This window comes from Thunnus albacares, chromosome 3 (assembly GCF_914725855.1).
Source record: "Thunnus albacares chromosome 3, fThuAlb1.1, whole genome shotgun sequence".
Lineage (NCBI taxonomy): Eukaryota > Metazoa > Chordata > Actinopteri > Scombriformes > Scombridae > Thunnus > Thunnus albacares.
In genome coordinates this window covers 27,465,963-27,486,245 of record NC_058108.1, presented here as the reverse complement: position 1 = coordinate 27,486,245, position 20,283 = coordinate 27,465,963, and the positions used below count along the sequence as shown (strand labels likewise).

Here is a 20,283-nt window from a genome sequence, read left to right as displayed (position 1 = left end):
CATATTTGGTTCAAGGGCTGGGTAGCGTTTAAAGAATTACAATACCAGTACCCTTAAAGTGATACTGATACCAATAAAGTACTTCATTCGATACCCATCATGCGAATGGAAGCATTCAGTTGCGTAAAATGCCACCACTCCTCCACATCCAAAAGATTTTTACACAAATACATTTTACAAGTGTTCAGTTTATTGAAATATTTAACTGTAATAACTGTACAAAACTGTACGATGAAGTATTATCACCACAGACTGTATAGGTTGTAGCTGCTGCGGTAGTGGGCCAATCACATCGCATTAAAAACGCTTGTGGTGATTGGCTGCGAACAAAACCATAAAAACAGTCTTTTTTTTCTAGATCTGAGTACAAAAAGGATCGAATGCAGGTATCGTTTGGAGAAGTTTACCAAGTTTACTACTTGCTACTGGGTTATTTCGGTTGATACCTTTAAAGGTATTGAGGATACTGTTCGGTACCATGATAGAGGATTTAATCCATATCACCTGCTCGTCGTTATTAGCTTGAACAATTTCTAATGACCTCAAAACAGTCAGTGTCCTCACTGGTTTTCTTATTGTGCACTTGCAGGTTTGACGTTTGCTTTCACAGTTTCGCCCAAAAGTTGACTGGAGCGAAACATTATTTTGTTTTTTGTTTCTCTGAGGAAGCCTGTGATTTTCACTGATACAGCCACTATACGGCCCACTGGTTTTTACTGACTGTCGACAGATATATAATTTGGTTTTTGAGAGTACTGACAACAGAAATAAGAAAGTGCAGATGTTGAGCATCCTTTCCTCTGTGTCTCTAATACAACAGTTACAATCTCAGTCGCTAAAAAGAAACACAGAGCTGCACCAAGTTATTGTCATTAGTTTCAGCTTTTTTGGCCTTTTTTTAGTAAGAAAAATATTTTAAAATATATTTTTAGGGCTTCCTGGTGGGCTCGTTGTTAAGCTGCATATCATATAACTGCACCTGGTTTGATACTGGTTTTTGCTTCATGTCGTACCCTCCTCCCTGTCATTGTTATTGATTGCATTAAGGCAGTGGTTGAATTTTAATCCTGATCACTGACTGATCAGCAGTTGAAATAGTATCTTAATTATTGATTGGATGACAGACAAGCCAGTGTAAGATATTGATTACAAGATACGTTTGTGACATCGTGGTTGTGGCTTAGAAAACAAACACACATCCTCTTTTTTTTTTTTTTTTTTTTTATCCTGGCCACACAGCGCTCTGCCTGCTAGTCAGTAAGCTGCTTCACGGTGAACTCAGTCCACACATTTTTCAAGTGTCAGTACTCTGAAAATGTCAGACGTCAGCGTGCGTCACAGGATGTTAACCGGTGTGGAAGATGAGGATGAAATGAACAAATGGAACAATTTAATTTTAGATATGAACCAGCGTTTGTGGATTAGTATGATTAGAAACACATTAATGTATTGTAAAAACACACTGCATTATGGATAGAGCGATAGAAATAGAGAAACTAACAATTATTGGCAATATTGATGAATATATAGATTTTTCAAACTCTAAAAATTTAAGGTACCCATCATCTAGTAATAGCCTTAATAATCTCCTAATATTCTATATTTTGCCTAATGTACAGTCCATAAATAGTACACATTTTATTCAATTTATAAAGACAGAAAAGACAGTAAACGTTTATATTTAAGTAGTTTAAACCAGTTAATATCTGGTGTTTTTTACCTGAAAATGACTTAAGGGAATGAACAGTTCATTTCAGTCAATTACTTAATTACCTAATTGACAAAACGCTTCAGCTCCTCTAATATAAATTGACAGCTATTTACTTTACATTGATTAATCAGTATCAGTGATTTACTTGCCAATAATCCCCAGTGTGAATGCAACTGACTCAGGTCGCTCCATAAACACTGTAGGTGTTATGTAGCGTACAGTCAGCCAGTGTTTACTTTACACTATATCAGGTAAAATGTAGAAGGCCTCTCATCTTTAAAGTCCTACTGAAATGGAAAAACATGTTTTTTTTTCCTGCAGCAGGAAACAAATCTGCTCTAGAAATGACGTGTCCTGTGATTTCATTTGTATTTCAAACCTCGGGTTGTCAGTGCTTATCTGTATAAAGGTGACAGTGCCTGCTTGTCAGGCATGACTCGTGTGATTTCAGTTCAGAAAGGAATAGATTAACATTTCAGGAAGTACGCTTACAGGTATGTGCTTTCTTGCAGAGCGTTAGATAAGAAGATTGATAACACTCATTTCTAAAGGCTAAGTGTGTAGTTGGGGTCATTGGGTTACAGCTTAGTTTAGCATAATGACAGGAAGCACTTTGACACGGCTAGTCTGGCTCTGTCCAAAGGTCTAACTACTGATTAACATGTTATTTAATTCATACAAAAACATAAATGTTGTGTTACAGGGAGTTGTGTGCTGGAAGTATTCCTTGTAAACCAACAGGCAGGACCAGTTACTTCCTTGAGTCTTGTTGTTGCAGTTAAGTTACCAGGAAATACGTCACTGGTCCTGTCAAGAAACCTCCAGGATACGGAGATGCTGGTATGATGACAGAGCCAGGCTAACTGCTTCCCCCTGTTTCCAGTCTTCATGCTAAGCTAAGCTAACTGCCTGCTGCTGGCTGTAGCATCATATTTACTGTAGAAACATGAGTGTGGTCTCAATCTTTTCATCTAACTCTGACAAGAAAGCAAATAAGCGTATTTCCTAAAATGTCAAACAATTAATTTAACTACTGTGCAGCTGTAAAGGCTGATTTATGGCACGTCGCTTGGCAGAAATGACGTATTTTTGACAGAAAAAAGTGTTGCTCAACACTTTCCTTTCATGTCGTGGACACTGACATATTTTGTCGCGCAATGTGATTGGTTATTGTTAATATAGTCGCCATGGAGATTGTAGTTTTCATTGAACTTCCTTATCGATATTTTGGTCTGTAACTTTAGATAACTTGTAACGTCCTTGTTTAATTAGATCCGTTTGGGATGATATAACTTAACAAGCTGGCTGGAGAATAGCATCTGGTTACCATGGAGATGATACTTATAAATCAGCCTTAACTGCAGTCGTATCATCAGCACTCAGCCAATCACACGAGTGCTCCTCTTGGTTTTAACTCTCTGCTAATGTGCCTCCATTTCAAAATAAGAGTTCGCTGTTATGTAAGATATTTTTATTCAGGACGAATCAATAAATCATCCAGCTGCTACTGAACAGCCCAGGCTGCTGAAAAACAACTAAAAGTTTTAGCTGGTTAACATCGTGTTAGCCTGGATTAGTTTGCTATGTACAGTATGAACATGTACATACGTAATTTTTATTAACTTTATTAGCAAACTTAATACAAACACTCAGACATCACAGCTTAAAAAAAGAAAAATAACGAAATGAAACAAACACAATAAGGATGAATTGTATATCTTTGTTTTTTTTTTTCAGTACAATGAATAAATAAATAAAGACTGTTGGTCGGACAAAACAAGACATTTGAAGACGTCAAATTGGGACGTGTGAAATTATAACGGACATTTTTCACTATCTGACATTTTATAGACTAAACCAGGTGTCGTTAACCTTTGGATGTCCTGAACCATTTTACAATGTTCAAAGACTCGACTGACTCATTTTCATAATGAACATTGATCTTTTTATTTATTTACTGCTGCTGCTTGTCTCCCCGTTTAGATGCAGCATGCCAAAAGATCTGCGCTCTACACACGCAAACACACACAAACACACACACACACACACACACTATTATTTGTGCAAAGTATAAAAATTATGAGGGCATAAAAGAACATTAATTAAATCTTTTTAAAAATTAAAATTAACCCATCTTGGATTGAGAATTATTCCATCCAAGATGGAGGAACTTCGTGGAGCTTGTGTTGATGCGAAAGTGTCGGCCCGCTGTCGTCCTGGCAGATCATCGCAGGAATGTTTTTTTGGATCGCCTCTGATTTGCCGCTAACGCCGTCAGTCAAGACAAAAAAGGGGCAGCGTTTGTAGACTCGACTGTCGGGCTCAGCCTGGTTGCTAGGCAACAGAGCGAAGACCTCCTCAGCAGGTCACTAGGCCTGTCTTTCAGTAGTGTGTGTGTATGTGTGTGTGTATATGTGTGTGTATGTGCACAGGTGTGTGTGTGTTTGTGTAAGTGACAGAGCAGATTTACAAGCAAAAAAAAGCTAAAGTGTGACAGCATTTTTATTTTTTTTTTTACTGTGTTTTCTGTTGCTCCAGTTCTCCGCTTCTGTCTTTCTGACACACTGCAAACACAAATGAATCCTCCACCCCCTCACATCGCCTCAAACCCAGCTGTGCCCCCATCCCTTCCTGCCCACACACACACACACACACACAAACACACACACACACACAAACACATAAACACACACACAGTCTATCTCTCTCTATATCTGTCTTCACTTCTTTTCCTCTTGTTATCTCGTTCTCTTCGTGTTTCCCTCTCTTCATTCACTCTCTTCACCGTTTCTTGGATTCATTTGCTTTGTGCACTCAGTGCCACAGATGGACAGAGTTTCATATTCACACTGTTTTACAATCTGTTGGGTCTGGTGCTATCTGTTGGTTTTTGGAGGCCTCGGTTGCACAAGCAGAGTTAAAACTGCTCAAACCAGAATCCAGGTCCAGAGGGGTGTGTCGTAAAGAGAAGCAGGCATGTTGTGAAAAGAGCGAAATAAACTGAACTAGGATTGATCTGTTTCATAAAGACATCACGGCCGTAGAGCGGCGCACATTAAATATATGATCTGTAGAGTAAACCGCCGCAGTTAACAAAGTGAACTTTGGGCAGCATGTGTCAGTCAGCAGGGAGCCCGGACTCTGACAGAAGTAGTTGTACTTTGCTCCTCTGACAGCTCTGCGTGTCGCTCCGCTTGTGATTTAAACTTAAACTTTGTGGGTTTAAGTCCCACTTGAGCTGCGTGAACTTTTCTTTGTATCATAAGTGCTGAAAATGAACATTTATTAGATGAAACATACCTTTAAACAACTAAAAGGACCACAGACAGGTCATTTATTTTTATGGTTGTCAATCGATTAAAAAAATTAACTAATTTGCTGTGATTAAACGCGATTAATAGCATTTTTCTCCTTAATATTGAAGCTTGTAATAATGAATATTAAAATTGAATTAATGTAGAATCAACACCAAGGAAGTAAATTCAAATACTGTTGATTAATAGCATCTTTTTAACTTTGACAGATTTCCAATAAAACCATCAATGCTATTGACTGTATTTCTTATATGCACTAACAGAAATAATAACAAAACCATTAAGGCCATTAAAATTAGATATCAGCTTAGAAGGTTATAATTTCTTATGTGCCTTTAATCTAAATGGTAATTAAAAACAATAAATGTGTTCTGTGTTCAAGTGCCAGTTGAATTTCAACAAAGTCCACAATAAATCAGGCAAATATGAAAAAAGAACAATATCCTGGTGAACAGACTGCGGTGAATGTGGAGAGTTAAAATTGTGAATTGAATTAACTTGAGTTAACGCAGACCTGCCAACCATGGGAAGATATTTAACGTTAACAACGTTTGCCTAAAGTTATCTCGTTTGCAAGCCAGCTTGCTTGTTCACCAGGCATTTAATTTGGCAAAATAACGTTAATAAAGTTATATTATCCGTGTGTTGCAGATTGTTAAACGTGACTTTTCATTCATAATCGTTATCGCAGCCAAACTCGTAACCGTACTGAGGAGAGCAGATCATGGCAGGATGGGAAAACAAAGTGAGTTTATGTGCCGCAGAAATAACTTGCGTGCGTGTGTGTGTTGGCGCTGTAGTCTATAACTACTCCAGGAAAATTTCAAGGAAAGGAAACACCTGCCATTGCAAATTAAGTCCAATATGTAAGGATGTGAATGTGATGACTTCTACACTTTAAACAGCCTTGTTCATATTCAGCCTGTATTGTTATTAGGTCACCATTAAGTAAGAGCCTTCCTATAACGAGAACAGTTAATTAATTAGCTCTGAAATATTTATGTCTTATCTATCTATCTGTTTAGGCTGGTTTAGTCTTTTCAAATCAGCCGAAAATCATATTTTCAAAAATCAAATTGGCTTAAAGTTTGATTATTGTAGATGTGTAAACAATAGAAACTATATAAATGCAGCAGTAGTGGTAGTTTAGTGTGTCGCCTGAGTGAAATTGCGTTCCTTAGTCAACTATGTTCAGGGTGTGAAAGACAAATGAACAAACAGGCATTAATGACCAACTAACAATATCTGCAAATATTTCTGTAAACAATCTTTTATTGGTATCAAGAATTTTCATATCAGTGCTTCCCTCACTTTTTTTTTGTCTGTCCGACTGCTGCATGTATGCAAATGATGTGCTGTTATGTGTATGTATTCAAATTATGTACAATAATTCATTGTGCTGACAGCTGTGATTTGCATCTGACGCGTCCAGGTCGCTGATGTGGTACTCATCGTAAAAATTCATCCAGGGTTGGCAGGTCTGCAGTGGAAACCTCAGGTCGTCTAGTTTCATATGATACCGACATCTTCACTAACTTTAAAACTGAGAACATTTTTGGTTTACACGAGTGGAATAAAAGCCTCCATATGGTGGAAATGCTGTTTAAAGACATTCAGATTGGCTGTCTGACCCTTTTAATGAACTTGTGAAGTGACGTTTAAAGAAAGTAACGCTGTGACGATTAATCAACTTGTCGGTTAATTGATTAGTTGACAATAATTAAAATTAATTGCCAACCATTTTGATAATCAATGAATCATTGTGAGTTTTTTAAGAAGAAAAAAATGTCCAAATTATCTCATTCCAGCTTCTTAAACGTGAATATTCTCTGGTTTCTTTAGTCCTTTATGACAGTGAACTGAATATCTTTGGGTTGTTGACAAAAAAAAAAAAAAATTTAACAACGTCACCTTTAGCCTTTGAAAACAGTGATCGACATGTTTCACCATTTTCTGACATTTTATAGCCCAAACCACTAATTGATTAATCGAGGAAATGATCAACAGATTAATCGATAATGAAAATAATTGAGAGAATAAAAAGAGAGAACAAAAGAATTGATTTGATGAATTAATGTCCGAAATCTCAATTTACTGCTCACCGTTGGGTGTTTATGATGTACGGAGTAGTGAATGGGTGAACGTAGGGGGTGATTTCGTCTGAAAACTAACCACGTTAGTCTGGAGGGATGCGTTTCCATGGTAACTGAGCTCAGACTTCATGAAACGGGATTTCCTGAAAATCGGATTAATATTAATTAATTAATAAGAAAATAAGTCTGATTCACTAAAGTAAAACCTGGTTTAAACTGGTGATCTTACTTTACCGCTGATGTGATTCACCTTCACGACCTTTCACACACGTAAACATCAGCGCTCTGTTGCTTAACTGGGAGAAACCCTCGGAAAATGCCGCCAGTCGCCACGGTTACTCATGAAAATGTAATGAGAATGTGAATAATTAAGATCAAACCAGAGCGTGATGTCACTGTGTGTGTGTGTGTGTGTGTGTGTGTGTGTGTGTGTGTGTTTGGGGGGGGAATGGGGGAGTGGTCTGTCATAGGCTACTTTCAGGGACAAATTTCAGACTAAAGACCAGTAATTTGGGGACGGTTTGTCCAGCCAGGGGACGGAAGCTATGTCCCTAATTGGGGGAAAAGCTGATTTTTAGGTCAGTGGTTGAAGTTTAGGGGAAAGTCTCCAGAAAATGAATGTAAGTCTAAGCAATGTCCCCAAAAGTGACCTAGGACAACTTGTGTGTGTGTGTGTGTGTGTGTGTGTGTGTGTGTGTGTGTGTGTGTGTGTGTGTGTGTGTGTGTGTGTGTGTGTGTGTGTGTGTGTGTTTGTTCCTTCTTAGTCTGAAAGTTGCCACATGTGTGCTGATATTTTCATAATCATGGTTGTCAGTTTGTTAGAAATGTTAACTGTATTGATGTCTTAATTCCATTTCTTGTTGACGCTGCGAGTCATCGTGAAGTAAAAGTAGTTTAAATCAGCTCTGTGTAAAAATACAGCGCTGATACGAAGACGAGCTGCAGTAGAGAAGATTGTCCTTCACTGATCTGCCCTATTTATCCAAATGGAGTTCTGGTGTTTGGTCATGTTCACGTCTTTGTCTGTGGGGAAGCGACTGATCAAAATTTAAAGGGATGGATTGTACTATATTTCCATCTGACCCACAGTGAGACAAACTCAGGGACGTGTTTCTGTTTGACTCTTGTGTTCAGCTTAAAGCCGTTCTGAGAAATGATCTTAATTCATATTCATATTAGAGCTGCAATGATTAATTGATTGACAGAAAATGTATCGCTAATCACTATTTTAATCATCAAATAATCGTTTTTTAAATTTCTCTGATTCCAGCTTCTTAAATGTGAATATTTTCTGTTTTTTTAGTCTTCTGTGACAGTAATCTGAATATCTTTGAGCTGTGAACTGTTGGTCGGGACAAAACGAGACATTTGAAGACGTCATCTTGGGCTTTTGGAAACGGCGATCTTTTTACTGGCAACAATTTTGTTAATCGAGTAATGATTCAAGTCATAGTTTAACTGAAAAATACAAAAGATTTACTCGTCCCAGCTTCTCAAATGTAAATATTTTCTGTTTTTCTTCATCTTGTATGATAGTAAACTGGATATATTTGGGTTTTCGACTGTTGGTTGAACAAAACAAGCAAGTTGAATACGTCGACTTGGGCTTTAGGAAAATGTGACAGACTTTTTTCACAATTTTAAAGTCCAACAATTAATCAATATGACAAAGACATATCAGACACTCCAGACTGAATTAGTCCGACTCTCTTCCTCAACTCCTGTGTAGATACTTGTGCGTCTTTGCCGTCGTTCAGCCTGTAAAAGTCAGCTCATAGAAACAGAAACCTCTTATGAAAAGCATTCGAAAATTCTGAAAAAACATGTTTTCTGTAAAAAATCTTAAATCCTATTTCTCAAATGAAATTTGAATATGTCTTAAACCCACATGTGGCGATGTCATGCAAAGTTTTTCTTTTCCTGTGTGAAACATCTGAGAGCCATACGTGACTGCATGTGAGTTCATCACTTATTACCTGGTGTTTCACTGTTTACTTGAGCTTTAAGACGCTCAAAATGCAACAAGATGTTTTTAGACTTTTTTTAGACATTTGAGCCAAGACTTGGCTATTAAACCGTCTTTTTATCCCACATTTTTCTGTCTGATTCAGATGTTCCTGACCAGTGATTTAAATCATAGCCTTTATGGAAGCAGCTGTAGAAATAAGCAGTTTTATAAACATGCACTTCACTTAGACCAGCTATTTATCTTCAGAGGATTTCTAATGTGAGAGAGTTTCATTGTATTTCCCTGTTTTCGAGCACAGCTGCTGCTTCTCTTGACAGTCATGAACTGAGCTTAAAATGTCCTAAAATTTCCCCCCAAAAACCCGACTATCTTACAGGTGTTGTTATGTAAGTGCTTCCGCCATCCATCCAAAGATATTTAGCATTTTTTTTTCTCTCCATTTAGTTTCCCTATAAAGAGGATCAGCAACCATGTGTTAAATTAGGCCGAGAGTATTCAGGGTATTTATTTCAGTCCGTCACTACACTGGGTGATTTTTAGCACAACATCAAGCAGCGAGCGGGATCACACAGTCAAATCACCAGGTGTGGAGCTCGCTGCCATTTGGAGCTGCCAATGTGTGAAGATTCCCGCGGCAGCTTTAATATTATGTGGCGTGATTTTTTGAGATGTCCCACCATCATGCTGTGGTTAAATTTGAAATCATCTAAACCGAAGCAATAAAAACTAAATATAGACGTCGACGGCGAGGAAGGGGGCAAACGGAAACTGCTAAAATATGAGTAGCCTATTGCGCAATGACTAATGCCACATAATTGATGTATTGATTCATCTGTTTTTGTTGTGTTGCCTTTTTTTGACATTGCAAGGAAGCCTGAGGTGACATTCGCTCTTTCTTCTCCCTCCACAGTGTGCTGTTTTGTGGTCCATAAGCGCTGTCATGAATTTGTCACCTTCTCCTGTCCGGGGGCCGACAAGGGGCCCGCCTCCGACGTAAGTAAAGCAAACACCTGAAAAAGATTCACACATCTCTCTTCCTTTATTTTTTTTACATATAGAAAAGCAGATTGTTTCCTGTTTGTCTGTGAATTCACAGTGAAGCAGATCAGTCGATGTGTTTGTGTTCAAGTTAAATATTCATTATGCGCGCGGTCACTGATTGTTTTGCTGTTGAATGATGGATTTTAGGTTATTAATAAAATTAGCCAGGTCAGCACTCGCTTTAGTACCTCTGTGTAGTTCCTGTGTGTGATGTTAGATGAAAACACACACACACACACACACACACACACACACACAGTCACTTGACCTCTCTCCCGCTGACCTGTCGGCTCCAAATCACATTGAGACGTGTCAGTAAAGAGAGAATGTGCTGCCTGGCTGCCCCAGGTTAATGAGCCAATATCTCTTTCAGACGTGTACACACACACACACACACACACACACACACACACACACACACACACACCATGCTCACTTTTGGGGACATTACATTGGCTTACATTCATTTCCTGGAGACTCAACCCTAACAGTAACCACTACTTGTCAAACCATAACCTGTAACTGTAACCACTGACCCAAAAATCAGCTTTTTTGAGGACACACGACTTTTACAACTGCAACATTTTACTTAATATTAGTAATCTTAAACGGTACAAAAGGTACAAAAGAAAATGTGATTCCTTCAAATCTAACATTAATTAAATGTGTACGTTCTGCTTATAAATGCTAAATATGGGGACTTACAGTAAAGTGTTACCAGTGATATTTTAAGCAATAGTGTGCTTCCAACTCTTGTGGCAACAGTTTAGGTAAGACCCTTTGCTGTTTCAACATGACCCCGTGCACAAAGTGAGGTCCATAAAAAAATGATTGTCTGAGTTTAGTCTGACCTCAACCTCATCCAACGCCTTTGGATCAATGATCTCGCTGATACTGTTGTTGCAGGAGACGTCTTTCTCACTGCAGACATTTTGACTTGTCATGTGTAAAACACTTCCAGTAACATTAAGTAAGTAAACCATGATAGTGTGACACAACACTAGGGGTGGGACAAAAACCGATATTGCAACATATCGTGATATTTCCACTGTGTTTTCCGTACACTGGCCATATATCGATAAATTTTTTTTTAAACCGCTCAGAATAGATTCAACTACTTTGGCTCACCGCTACCAGAGCGCCACTACCCTCCACCTCCTGGAGGTGCTGAACAGACTGATGAAGGTCAGATGAACAGCAGTTGTAGGTGACAACAAAGAAGAAATGCACCATGAGCAGCTGCTGTCAGACTCTCCGTGTCCGTGCTGGAAACACAGAGAGTCCGCCGGAGCTTCGACAGTCACTAGAAGCACATCTGTGGCGCTTTGTGAAAGTTTCTGTGTGATACCTGTTGTTGTAGCTGAGTTACTACAACACTGTCGTCACCGCCGTCACTCGTCAGCCCTGAATATCTTGTAAAGCTCTGAATGTAGCACAGTAAGTTATTGGTGGGTCGCGTGTTGTGTTTACTGCCACAGAAAAATAATAAATCTTTGGGTTGTTAGCACAACGTCACCTTTCTGCCGTCTCTTATCAGACCTACCAGCAGCCTTTGTGAAAGGCACAAACTGAGGTTTCTTTTCTGTGAAACTAATGTATTATTAATTTGAAATAACTTTTTATTTCTTCAGTTACAGATATTGTAATATATTGTAGATTACTTCTTTGTGATATATCGTGTATTGCAGAATCGCCTTTATTGTGATAATATATCGTTATCGTGGGAACAATATCGTAATAGTTTCGTTTTGTGAGTTCATCTGTGATTCTCACTCTTACACAATACCAGGACCCAGAAACTGAAGCAGCTAAAGTGAATCATTTATTTTATAATTTACACCTTTGCTTTTCCTGCGATCACGTCAGAATATCTTCTGTGAAAAAGGTCTATGGGAGCAAATCGCTGCAGCCACTGATTAATGGCGATTAATGGCGAATGGGTTGTGGGTGAGCGAAATAATATATCATTAATGAGGAAAATATTAATAATATTAATATTAGTAGACAATAAAGAGAACAACACTCACATGAAGACGTCCACCAACGTTGTTGTTTCTTCTTCTTTGTCACCAATATGTCAACGTTTCTGCAAAGCTCTGTTTTCCCTGTACACACTACGACGCCAAAAAGGAAGAATTTTACTATAAATAAATGTTTATTTAAAACCAGCCTACCTCAGTGTAATATGTAACCATATCATCACACTTACAGATATCCCACTGAGCAATAAAGGTAATGTGTGAATGGTTGCGGATCTCTTCAGGTGGGTGATTCATGCGTACATGCAGATTCAAATGACGTAAGAGCCGATCCACGCAGCCAGGTTCCAATATCTTGTCGAAAACCTTCTCAGGAGTGCGGAGGCTGTTACAGCAACAGATTAATGCCCATGAAATTTAAAATATGTCACATATGGGTGCAGTGTGCAGGTGTACACATACTATTGTCCACGTAGTGTTTCTGAAAACCTGGGCAAGAAAATCCAAAACTATCTGCTCAGCCAGGTAACATTAGTGGTAATCAAGAAAATATTGTTTTGTAATTTTGGGCGAACTGACCCTTTAACCTGATAGGACAACTGAGAACATCAAAACCTCCAGATTTTAAGCTTTCTGTAGCGTCCCAGTCGAAAAAAAGAAATTACAGTAACTAGTAAACTCGTTAGCACCAGAAAGTTGACACATAGAATAAACTGAAAATTATTAAACACAAATAAATACAGTTAAACTACCTCGTTTCTACTCTCATTATACTCTCCCTGTTCCTTCTTATGACGTTTCAATCAATCTATTTTTATTTATATAGCGCCAAATCACAACAAAAGTCATCTCAAGGCACTTTTAACATAGAGCAGGTCAAGACCGCACTCTTTAATTTACAGAGACCCAACAATTCCCCCCATGAGCAAACTCCCCTTTAACGGGTAGAAACCTCAAGCAGAACCCGGCTCTTGGTGGGCGGCCATCTGCTTTGACCGATTGGGTTGAGAGAGAGAAAGAGGGACAATCAATCATAACAACAATCATAACAACAACGACAACAGCAGCAGCCAGGGAAGGATGCCAACAGGACTGTGAAGGACCGTGATGGCTCGGCCCAGAACCCAGGGTTTCCTGTGAGATGAGAAAGCACAAAAACAAAAAAAAACTCTGGGGAAGAAGCAAAGTTAGTGACATGCATTGATGTTACATGAATGCATACAGATGGAGAGGAGGAGGAGGAGAGAGGAGCTCAGTGCATCATGGGAAGTCCCCCAGCAGTCTAGGCCTATAGCAGCATAACTAAGGGCTGATCCAAGGTGAGCCTGGTCGGCCCTAACTATAAGCTTTATCAAAAAGGAAAGTTTTAAGCCTACTCTTAAACATAGAGAGGGTGTCTGCACCCCGGACCGAATCTGGAAGATGGTTCCACAAGAGAGGAGCCTGATAGCTGAAGGCTCTGCCTCCCATTCTACTTTTAAAGACTGTAGGAACCACCAGTAAGCCTGCATACTGGGAGCGCAATGTTCTAGTGGGATAATGCGGTACTATGAGCTCTTCAAGATATGATAGTGCCTGACCATTAAGGGCTTTGTAAGTTAGGAGAAGGATTTTATATTATATTCTAGATTTTACAGGAAGCCAATGTAGTGAAGCTAAAATGGGAGAAATATGATCTCTTTTCCTGGTTTTAGTCAGTACACATGCAGCTGCATTCTGGACCAGCTGGAGAGTCTTTAGAGACTTGTTGGGGCAGCCTGATAATAAGGAATTGCAATAATCCAGCCTAGAAGTAACAAATGCGTGGACTAGTTTTTCTGCATCTTTTTGGGACAGGATGTGCCTGATTTTTGTGATATTACGTTAGTGAAAAAAGGCAGTCCTTGAGATTTGATTTATGTGGGAGTTAAAGGACGTATCCTGACCAAAGATAACTCCCAGATTCCTTACAGTGGTGCTGGAGGCCAGGGTAATGCCATCTAGAGTAGTTATATTATTAGATAATGTGTTTCTAAGGTGTTTAAGGCCAAGCACAATAACTTCAGTTTTATCTCCGTGTGTTAACGTTACTGTACTGTTGACCTTTTTCGTTACCTCTCTTTCTGTTACCTACGTCTTCTGTGTTCACGAGAAACAACAAAATTTAAGCAATATAAATTGTACACACATGAACCACATAGTGTATTAGGGTCATTTACACTTTTTATGTTGTCCAACCACTGATGATGCCTCGATTACTTTATACAAAATTGAAATTTGTTCCTGAACTTCACATGTTTCTCTCTCTCTCTCTTTCTTCTCTGCAGGATCCTCGTAGTAAACACAAGTTTAAGGTCCACACTTACTCCAGTCCCACCTTCTGTGACCACTGTGGCTCGCTTCTCTACGGGCTGATACACCAGGGAATGAAATGTGACCGTATGTACACCTGCGCCTGTGTGTATGTGTGTGTGTGTGTGTGTGTGTGTGTGTATGTGTGTGTGTGTGTGTGTGTGTGTGTGTGTGTGTGTGTGTGTGTGTGTGTGTGTGTGTGTGTGTGTGTGTGTGTGTGTGTGTGTGTGTGTGTGTGTGTGTGTGTGAGCTAACACAGTTTGAGGCTGTGACACAAATAAAGGCTTGTGTTATTGAGGCCATATGCAGAACTTGTTGGTTTACCTGCTTTGTATGCCAAAGGGTAGCATCTCTACTATTTGGTTTGTAAGTCTAAATCCTCTGTGGGCAACATGAATGGCCTTTTAGAAAAATACCACATATAAGGGTGTGTTAAACAGATATGGTCAAAGTACCTCTCAGTGCATGCTTTCTTTGTTGTCAGAGCTTATCTTCAGGTGTTTTCTTTTTATATTAGCTGAATCTAAGAGTAATTAGAAGGTCAACTACAAAAGTTGCACCTTCACCCTAATCATTTTGTAGTTCTTATTTTCTTTCTCTCTTTCTCCTTCTTCCTGTAAACTATTTATGTATCAACGAACTTCTCCTTTTTCTGTGATTGCTTAAGTTAAAGATCTGCAGATACAATTTTCATTTTCAATTTCTGTTAAACTATTCTGTCATCAAAACCACATTTTCTATTTCTTCATCCCCTCATTTCATCATACCTGCAGGAAAACATGAGTTGGATGTCTCAATTTAAGTTTAAAAAGTTAAAGCTGGTGTATTTACAGGCACTGAAGTAACCGCGTTACAGTCGGTTTTCTACAGAGAGCCGATTTCTTAAAGAGCTGATATTGTGGAAAACAAGAATAGCTTTGGTATGGATTAGGGTGACGTTGGGAGCCCTTTGAAAAAATGACTCTTACTTGTTGGGAAACACAATCTTACTGTTTTGAAACATCCTGTTGAAATCTCTTTGCAACATCAGGTTCTTCCTCTTCATTCATGATCACACTCAGGTTCATAAACCGCTGTATACCGTTCAGCTGCAGCCGTTACTCCATGTTGAGACATGGCGTAACGGCACTTGCATTATTCATTAGGTAGTAGGAAGTAGGTGGTCATAAAATATGCCGATTTTATGTAAATGGCTTCAGAAACAGCCTGCTGGAGGACAGAGGAGAATTTGGGCTGTAAGGAAAGATGGATTTAGAGAAATCTAAACAACTTCTGGTGAATAAAATGTCACAGATATGTTTAAAATAGACTCAGTATTTATAAATATGAGCTTTTTATGAGTATGCATGTGCATAACAAAAGACAGCAGACAGAGAAAGCACAACACAGAGCAGCTGGATGAAAGGATAGATCATTACACAGAGCGACGTGTCCGATTTAAAACAAAGCAGCCTGTAGAAGTCTAAATGAGTCAGTTTCCAACACTAAACAGTTTACTCTCTCTCTCCGAACTGTCAGGCTGCTCCGACACAGACGCGCTCACCCAAAAAAAAAAAAAAAAAAAAGAAGTCAAAAATCAGTGAGCCGTGCTTCCAAACTAAGGCTGATGACAGGGGAGTAATCTGGTTACTGATCTGTGGCATGTACACGCAGATTTACAATAACATCTTCCCCAGTTACCCACAAACCCCTGCTTACTGAAGTGTAAAGTTTATCTGCTTTTCTTTGCTCAGTAGTGTTTATAAAAGCTCTTTACACTTCCTAAAAGTACCTGTACACATTTCAAACAAATCACTTTCTGGCCTTTAACTGTTGACCTTTTCACATATTGACAAACTTTCTGTTTCTGCTAATTTACCTGAGGTCAACATGTGCATGCTGACTTATGAAATTAAAGGAGAGGTTTGAAGTCTGTCTTAAAACAATGATCAGGTGCTCATGTGAAGCTAGTTTTTTGTTGTTGTTATCGTTCCTCTTGTCCTAACATGCTTTCAGTTTAAGTGATGGGTGACAAAATCCAAAACATGTATTTCAAAGTTTATCTGAAGCTAATATGAGACTTCAGCAGTCTGAATAAGTCAAATCTTCTTCCAAAGTTAGTCGTATTATTGCAAACTGTCCTCTTTGTGTTTCCCTGTTGAGTGGCAGTAGAAGGATGGTAAACAGAAAGAGAGAAAAGCAAAACCTGTTTCAATGTTCATAAGAGCATCGTGACCTTTCGTAAACACGTACACATCATACAAACTTTGGCTTAGACCAGATTAACACATTCTCAGAAATCTTGCAACATTTCATTTGGTCAAATGTCAAAGCTGTTACTCAGAAAATGAACAAATATTGAAACGAAATTGACTTTGTTTTGGTACCAGTTTATGCTATTTTGCGTTTAAGCATTTAAACCCCAGATTACCAGATATATTGAAATGAGATGGCGTACATCATTTAAAACAATCGACCTGCTCGTGAGTCACAATGACGGACGGTTGAACAGAAACCGTACAATCGGCTTCTCTTAGTACTGAGCGAATAGTTTAACATTCCTGTAGTTCCTGTGCCATTTTTACCGCTGACCATTTGCCTGCTGTTTGCAAATACAACGCAAACAGGAAGTGGGTAAACTCTCTGTAGTGCTGCCTCCAGCTGTCACCGCCATTATTTAGTGGGGAGACAGTTCCTCATTGTATCAGTGTCATGTATGTGTTTGATGGACTTTGACTCGGCCCCTGGGAATACCACAGTTTTTATTCATTTATTTTTAGTCAGCAGGTGTACACAAAGAAAGAAAATAGAAAAATTCTTGGGTTTGAGAGTTTAATTAACACAATTTACAAATATGTTTGTAGGTTATATGTTTTCGTTCACGTCAACATACAACTTCAAGGTCAATTCTTGCAAATTTGATTCATGTTATCAAAGATATACTAAATAGTGGAAATGCACACTTTATAGACTTGTTCCTGAATTCTACTTGCTAATGTTACATTAATAAATATGTAAAAATCATAATTATCAAACAGCATTAAAAATGAATGAATGCATTTTGAATGAATGAATGAATGCATTTTTGATGTTTTCTGTAATAATTACATTTTTTTTCCATACAGTATATTCACCGTTAAAGGATATGTCTCTGGTGATATTCTATAGTTTTCTTATTGTCAATAAATCTCATGTGCAGAGCCGAACCAGCAATGAATTGACCCTACTTACAAGTATTGTGTGTGCATCCAAAATCTGATATATCGCATCCCCCTGTGTGTAGACCTCTGTTGTTGGCCAAAACAATTAAAAACACATTAATGAGCCAAACTGGGCTAATGGCTTCCGTAGTTTGTTTAGAAACAGCAGAGTAATAACAGCAATCACATTTACAGTCTCAGGAGAGCAGTTCCTTCTACAGCAGACGCCACTTAGCCAGTTAGTCAGTATATGATCTAATAAAACAGAAACATGATTCCTCATACAACCAATGATGACCTTCTCTCTCTGTGAAACAGATATTTGAATTTTTTTTTGCAGGAAGCAAGAACACAAGTTCACTAAAACCAAAACCGCCAATTTGACTTGAATCAGCGCGTAAAAAAGTTATAAGAAATAAGATTTGCCTCTGAGATAAGATGTGTTGTTCATTTAAATGCTTGTTTTTTTTCTGAGGCAGCTGTTTTTAGACTCTGTAAAGGTTTTAACAGCACGTGTAGCTGGTTTAAGCTGAATAGCGACGTAAAGATGCGTGTGTGCATGACTGGTTTGAGGAACTGTTTGATGGAGATACAGAATAACATTCATGCAAAGAAATGATCATTTCAAAGGTCACTCTCATGCAACATAACACACACACACACACACACACACACACACACACACGCACGCACACAAGGCAATAAATTACCTCATTCTCCACCTCTGCAGAGCCACAACACCACCCACTGATGTGAGTGATTGACCTCAAATGTTGTTTGTCCAGAGCAGTCTGACATCTAGTGGACAGTCTCAGTTATTACATACACAGCGGTTGAGTCTATTCCCCTCCAACAGAAATATTATTATATTTTTTTACAAGTAGAATCTAAGATATTCCTCAAATGGTGTCAGTTCAACACTTTAACATTAACTTAAACTTACTATATACTTTATATTATTGTGTATTTCATGCCCTTTATTTACTTTATTCTGTGACTATACTGTTATTCTACCGATTCCACTTCTGTCTAGTCTGTAAATCTAATAACTATTAAATGTCTGTCTGTCCTCCTCTGTTTCTCTTTCTGAGGGTTTCTTTGTGGAGTATTTCTTTAGTATTTTAGGAGTATTTTTTTATGAATGGAGGGTGCTGCATCTGAGACATTTTGTGATTTTGGGTTATGTAAATAAAATTCATTTGACACTCCTCACCATTGTATCATCACAATAGTGTACGACGTTAAATTACTGTCACGTTAAAATGGATTTTTAAGCTGCCAGATTTGAAAAAGTAATTTAGTTAATGATAATCAGACGTGTTGTTTATGAACAAGTGCTTGATAATACAATAAGTAACTGATGGTGCTGTAATAATGAGAGTAATAATGCATTTTGTGTGTGTGTGTGTTTAGATTGTATGATGAACATCCACAAGCGGTGTGTGGCCAACGTCCCGAGCCTGTGTGGGACAGATCACACCGAGAGGAGAGGACGCATCCACATCTCTGCCCAAATCACTAAGGACACTCTCACCGTCACCAGTGAGTGCTCTCTCTGTCCGTCCATCCCTTCATTTTCACTTTTTCTCTCTGCCACACACACACAGACACAGACAGTTGGTCCACCGAGAGGGAAAGCGCCTCTCAAAGCTCTATCAGCCCAAGACTAAAACTGGAAAGTCCATTAGTCGATCAATGATCCAACGATTGACCCACATCTCCACTAGGACATGTGTCCACGTGCCAGCTCTCTCTCTCTCAGACAGCTGCGGATTGATTATGGAACAGAAACTAAACTGTTGTTAAGTGTTGTCAAATGTAGCCAGAGTTATTTGGGGCAGGCCAGAGCCGGATTCACAGCTTTAGATGTAGGAGTGTTGCAGGTTCACGTCCTGCTGTCCTCTGCAAAAGGACAAATAACAGACTCCGGGCCAGATTTAATGAGTAAACGGCATTTACGTTGAGTTTGTGGCTGCAATCTGTGCGTATTCAGAGCCAGATTTACTAAGACAGCAGCTCATTACGCGGACACATTCTGCGAGGGAAGGAGAGCTCGGCAGGTGCAAGTCAGTTGTAGGATTTCTATAAGATCATCAAGCTCAGAAAAGAAATAACAACGTAGTGATTTTCATTACATAACATATACTTTGGATGCAGTTCAGATGCACCTGAGAAAAAAAAACTGTTACTCAAACATTGAGTGACTCAGCATTTACAAAGCACTTTACAATTTGCCTCTCATTCACCCGTTCATGCTCACACACTGACGGCAGCGAGCTACCATGCAATGTCCCAGCCTGACCATCGGGAGCAACTGGGGGTTCAGTGCCAATCACTGACCCTGTGATTAGTGGACGACCTGCTCTACCTCCTGAGCCACAACGGCTCTAGAGTAATAAAGCAAGACAAGACGAGGAGGAGGACAATATTACTCTGAAAACTCTGAGATTACAATCTTTAGCTTGTATCTAATTATAAGACTTAATACATTAGAAGGCAATAAACATGTTCATGGGAAACAAAAAGCAGACTAGATAAAGTGATATAATAAGACAAAGACACACAAAATATACTCAAGCTACTGGAGCAGGTGGAGAAAGAGAGAAAAGGAGCAGTTGGAGATGCTGTTTATATGGATGTTAATACTGAGGTAAATGCCGCTTCGC

The 20,283-nt window shown here is 38.8% G+C and overlaps 1 protein-coding gene across 4 annotated transcripts in view; it reads left to right on the top strand.

Moving 5' to 3' along the window:
* Window positions 1-20,283, top strand: part of LOC122979717 (protein kinase C beta type-like) — a 39,940-nt gene that overhangs the window by 5,946 nt on the left and 13,711 nt on the right. For all 4 annotated transcript variants that reach the window (XM_044347411.1, XM_044347408.1, XM_044347409.1 and 1 more), the window contains exons 3-5: window positions 9,998-10,080; window positions 14,414-14,525; window positions 19,031-19,159. In XM_044347411.1, the coding sequence (XP_044203346.1) occupies window positions 9,998-10,080; window positions 14,414-14,525; window positions 19,031-19,159 (324 nt within the window). The remainder of the gene's footprint in view (window positions 1-9,997; window positions 10,081-14,413; window positions 14,526-19,030; window positions 19,160-20,283) is intronic.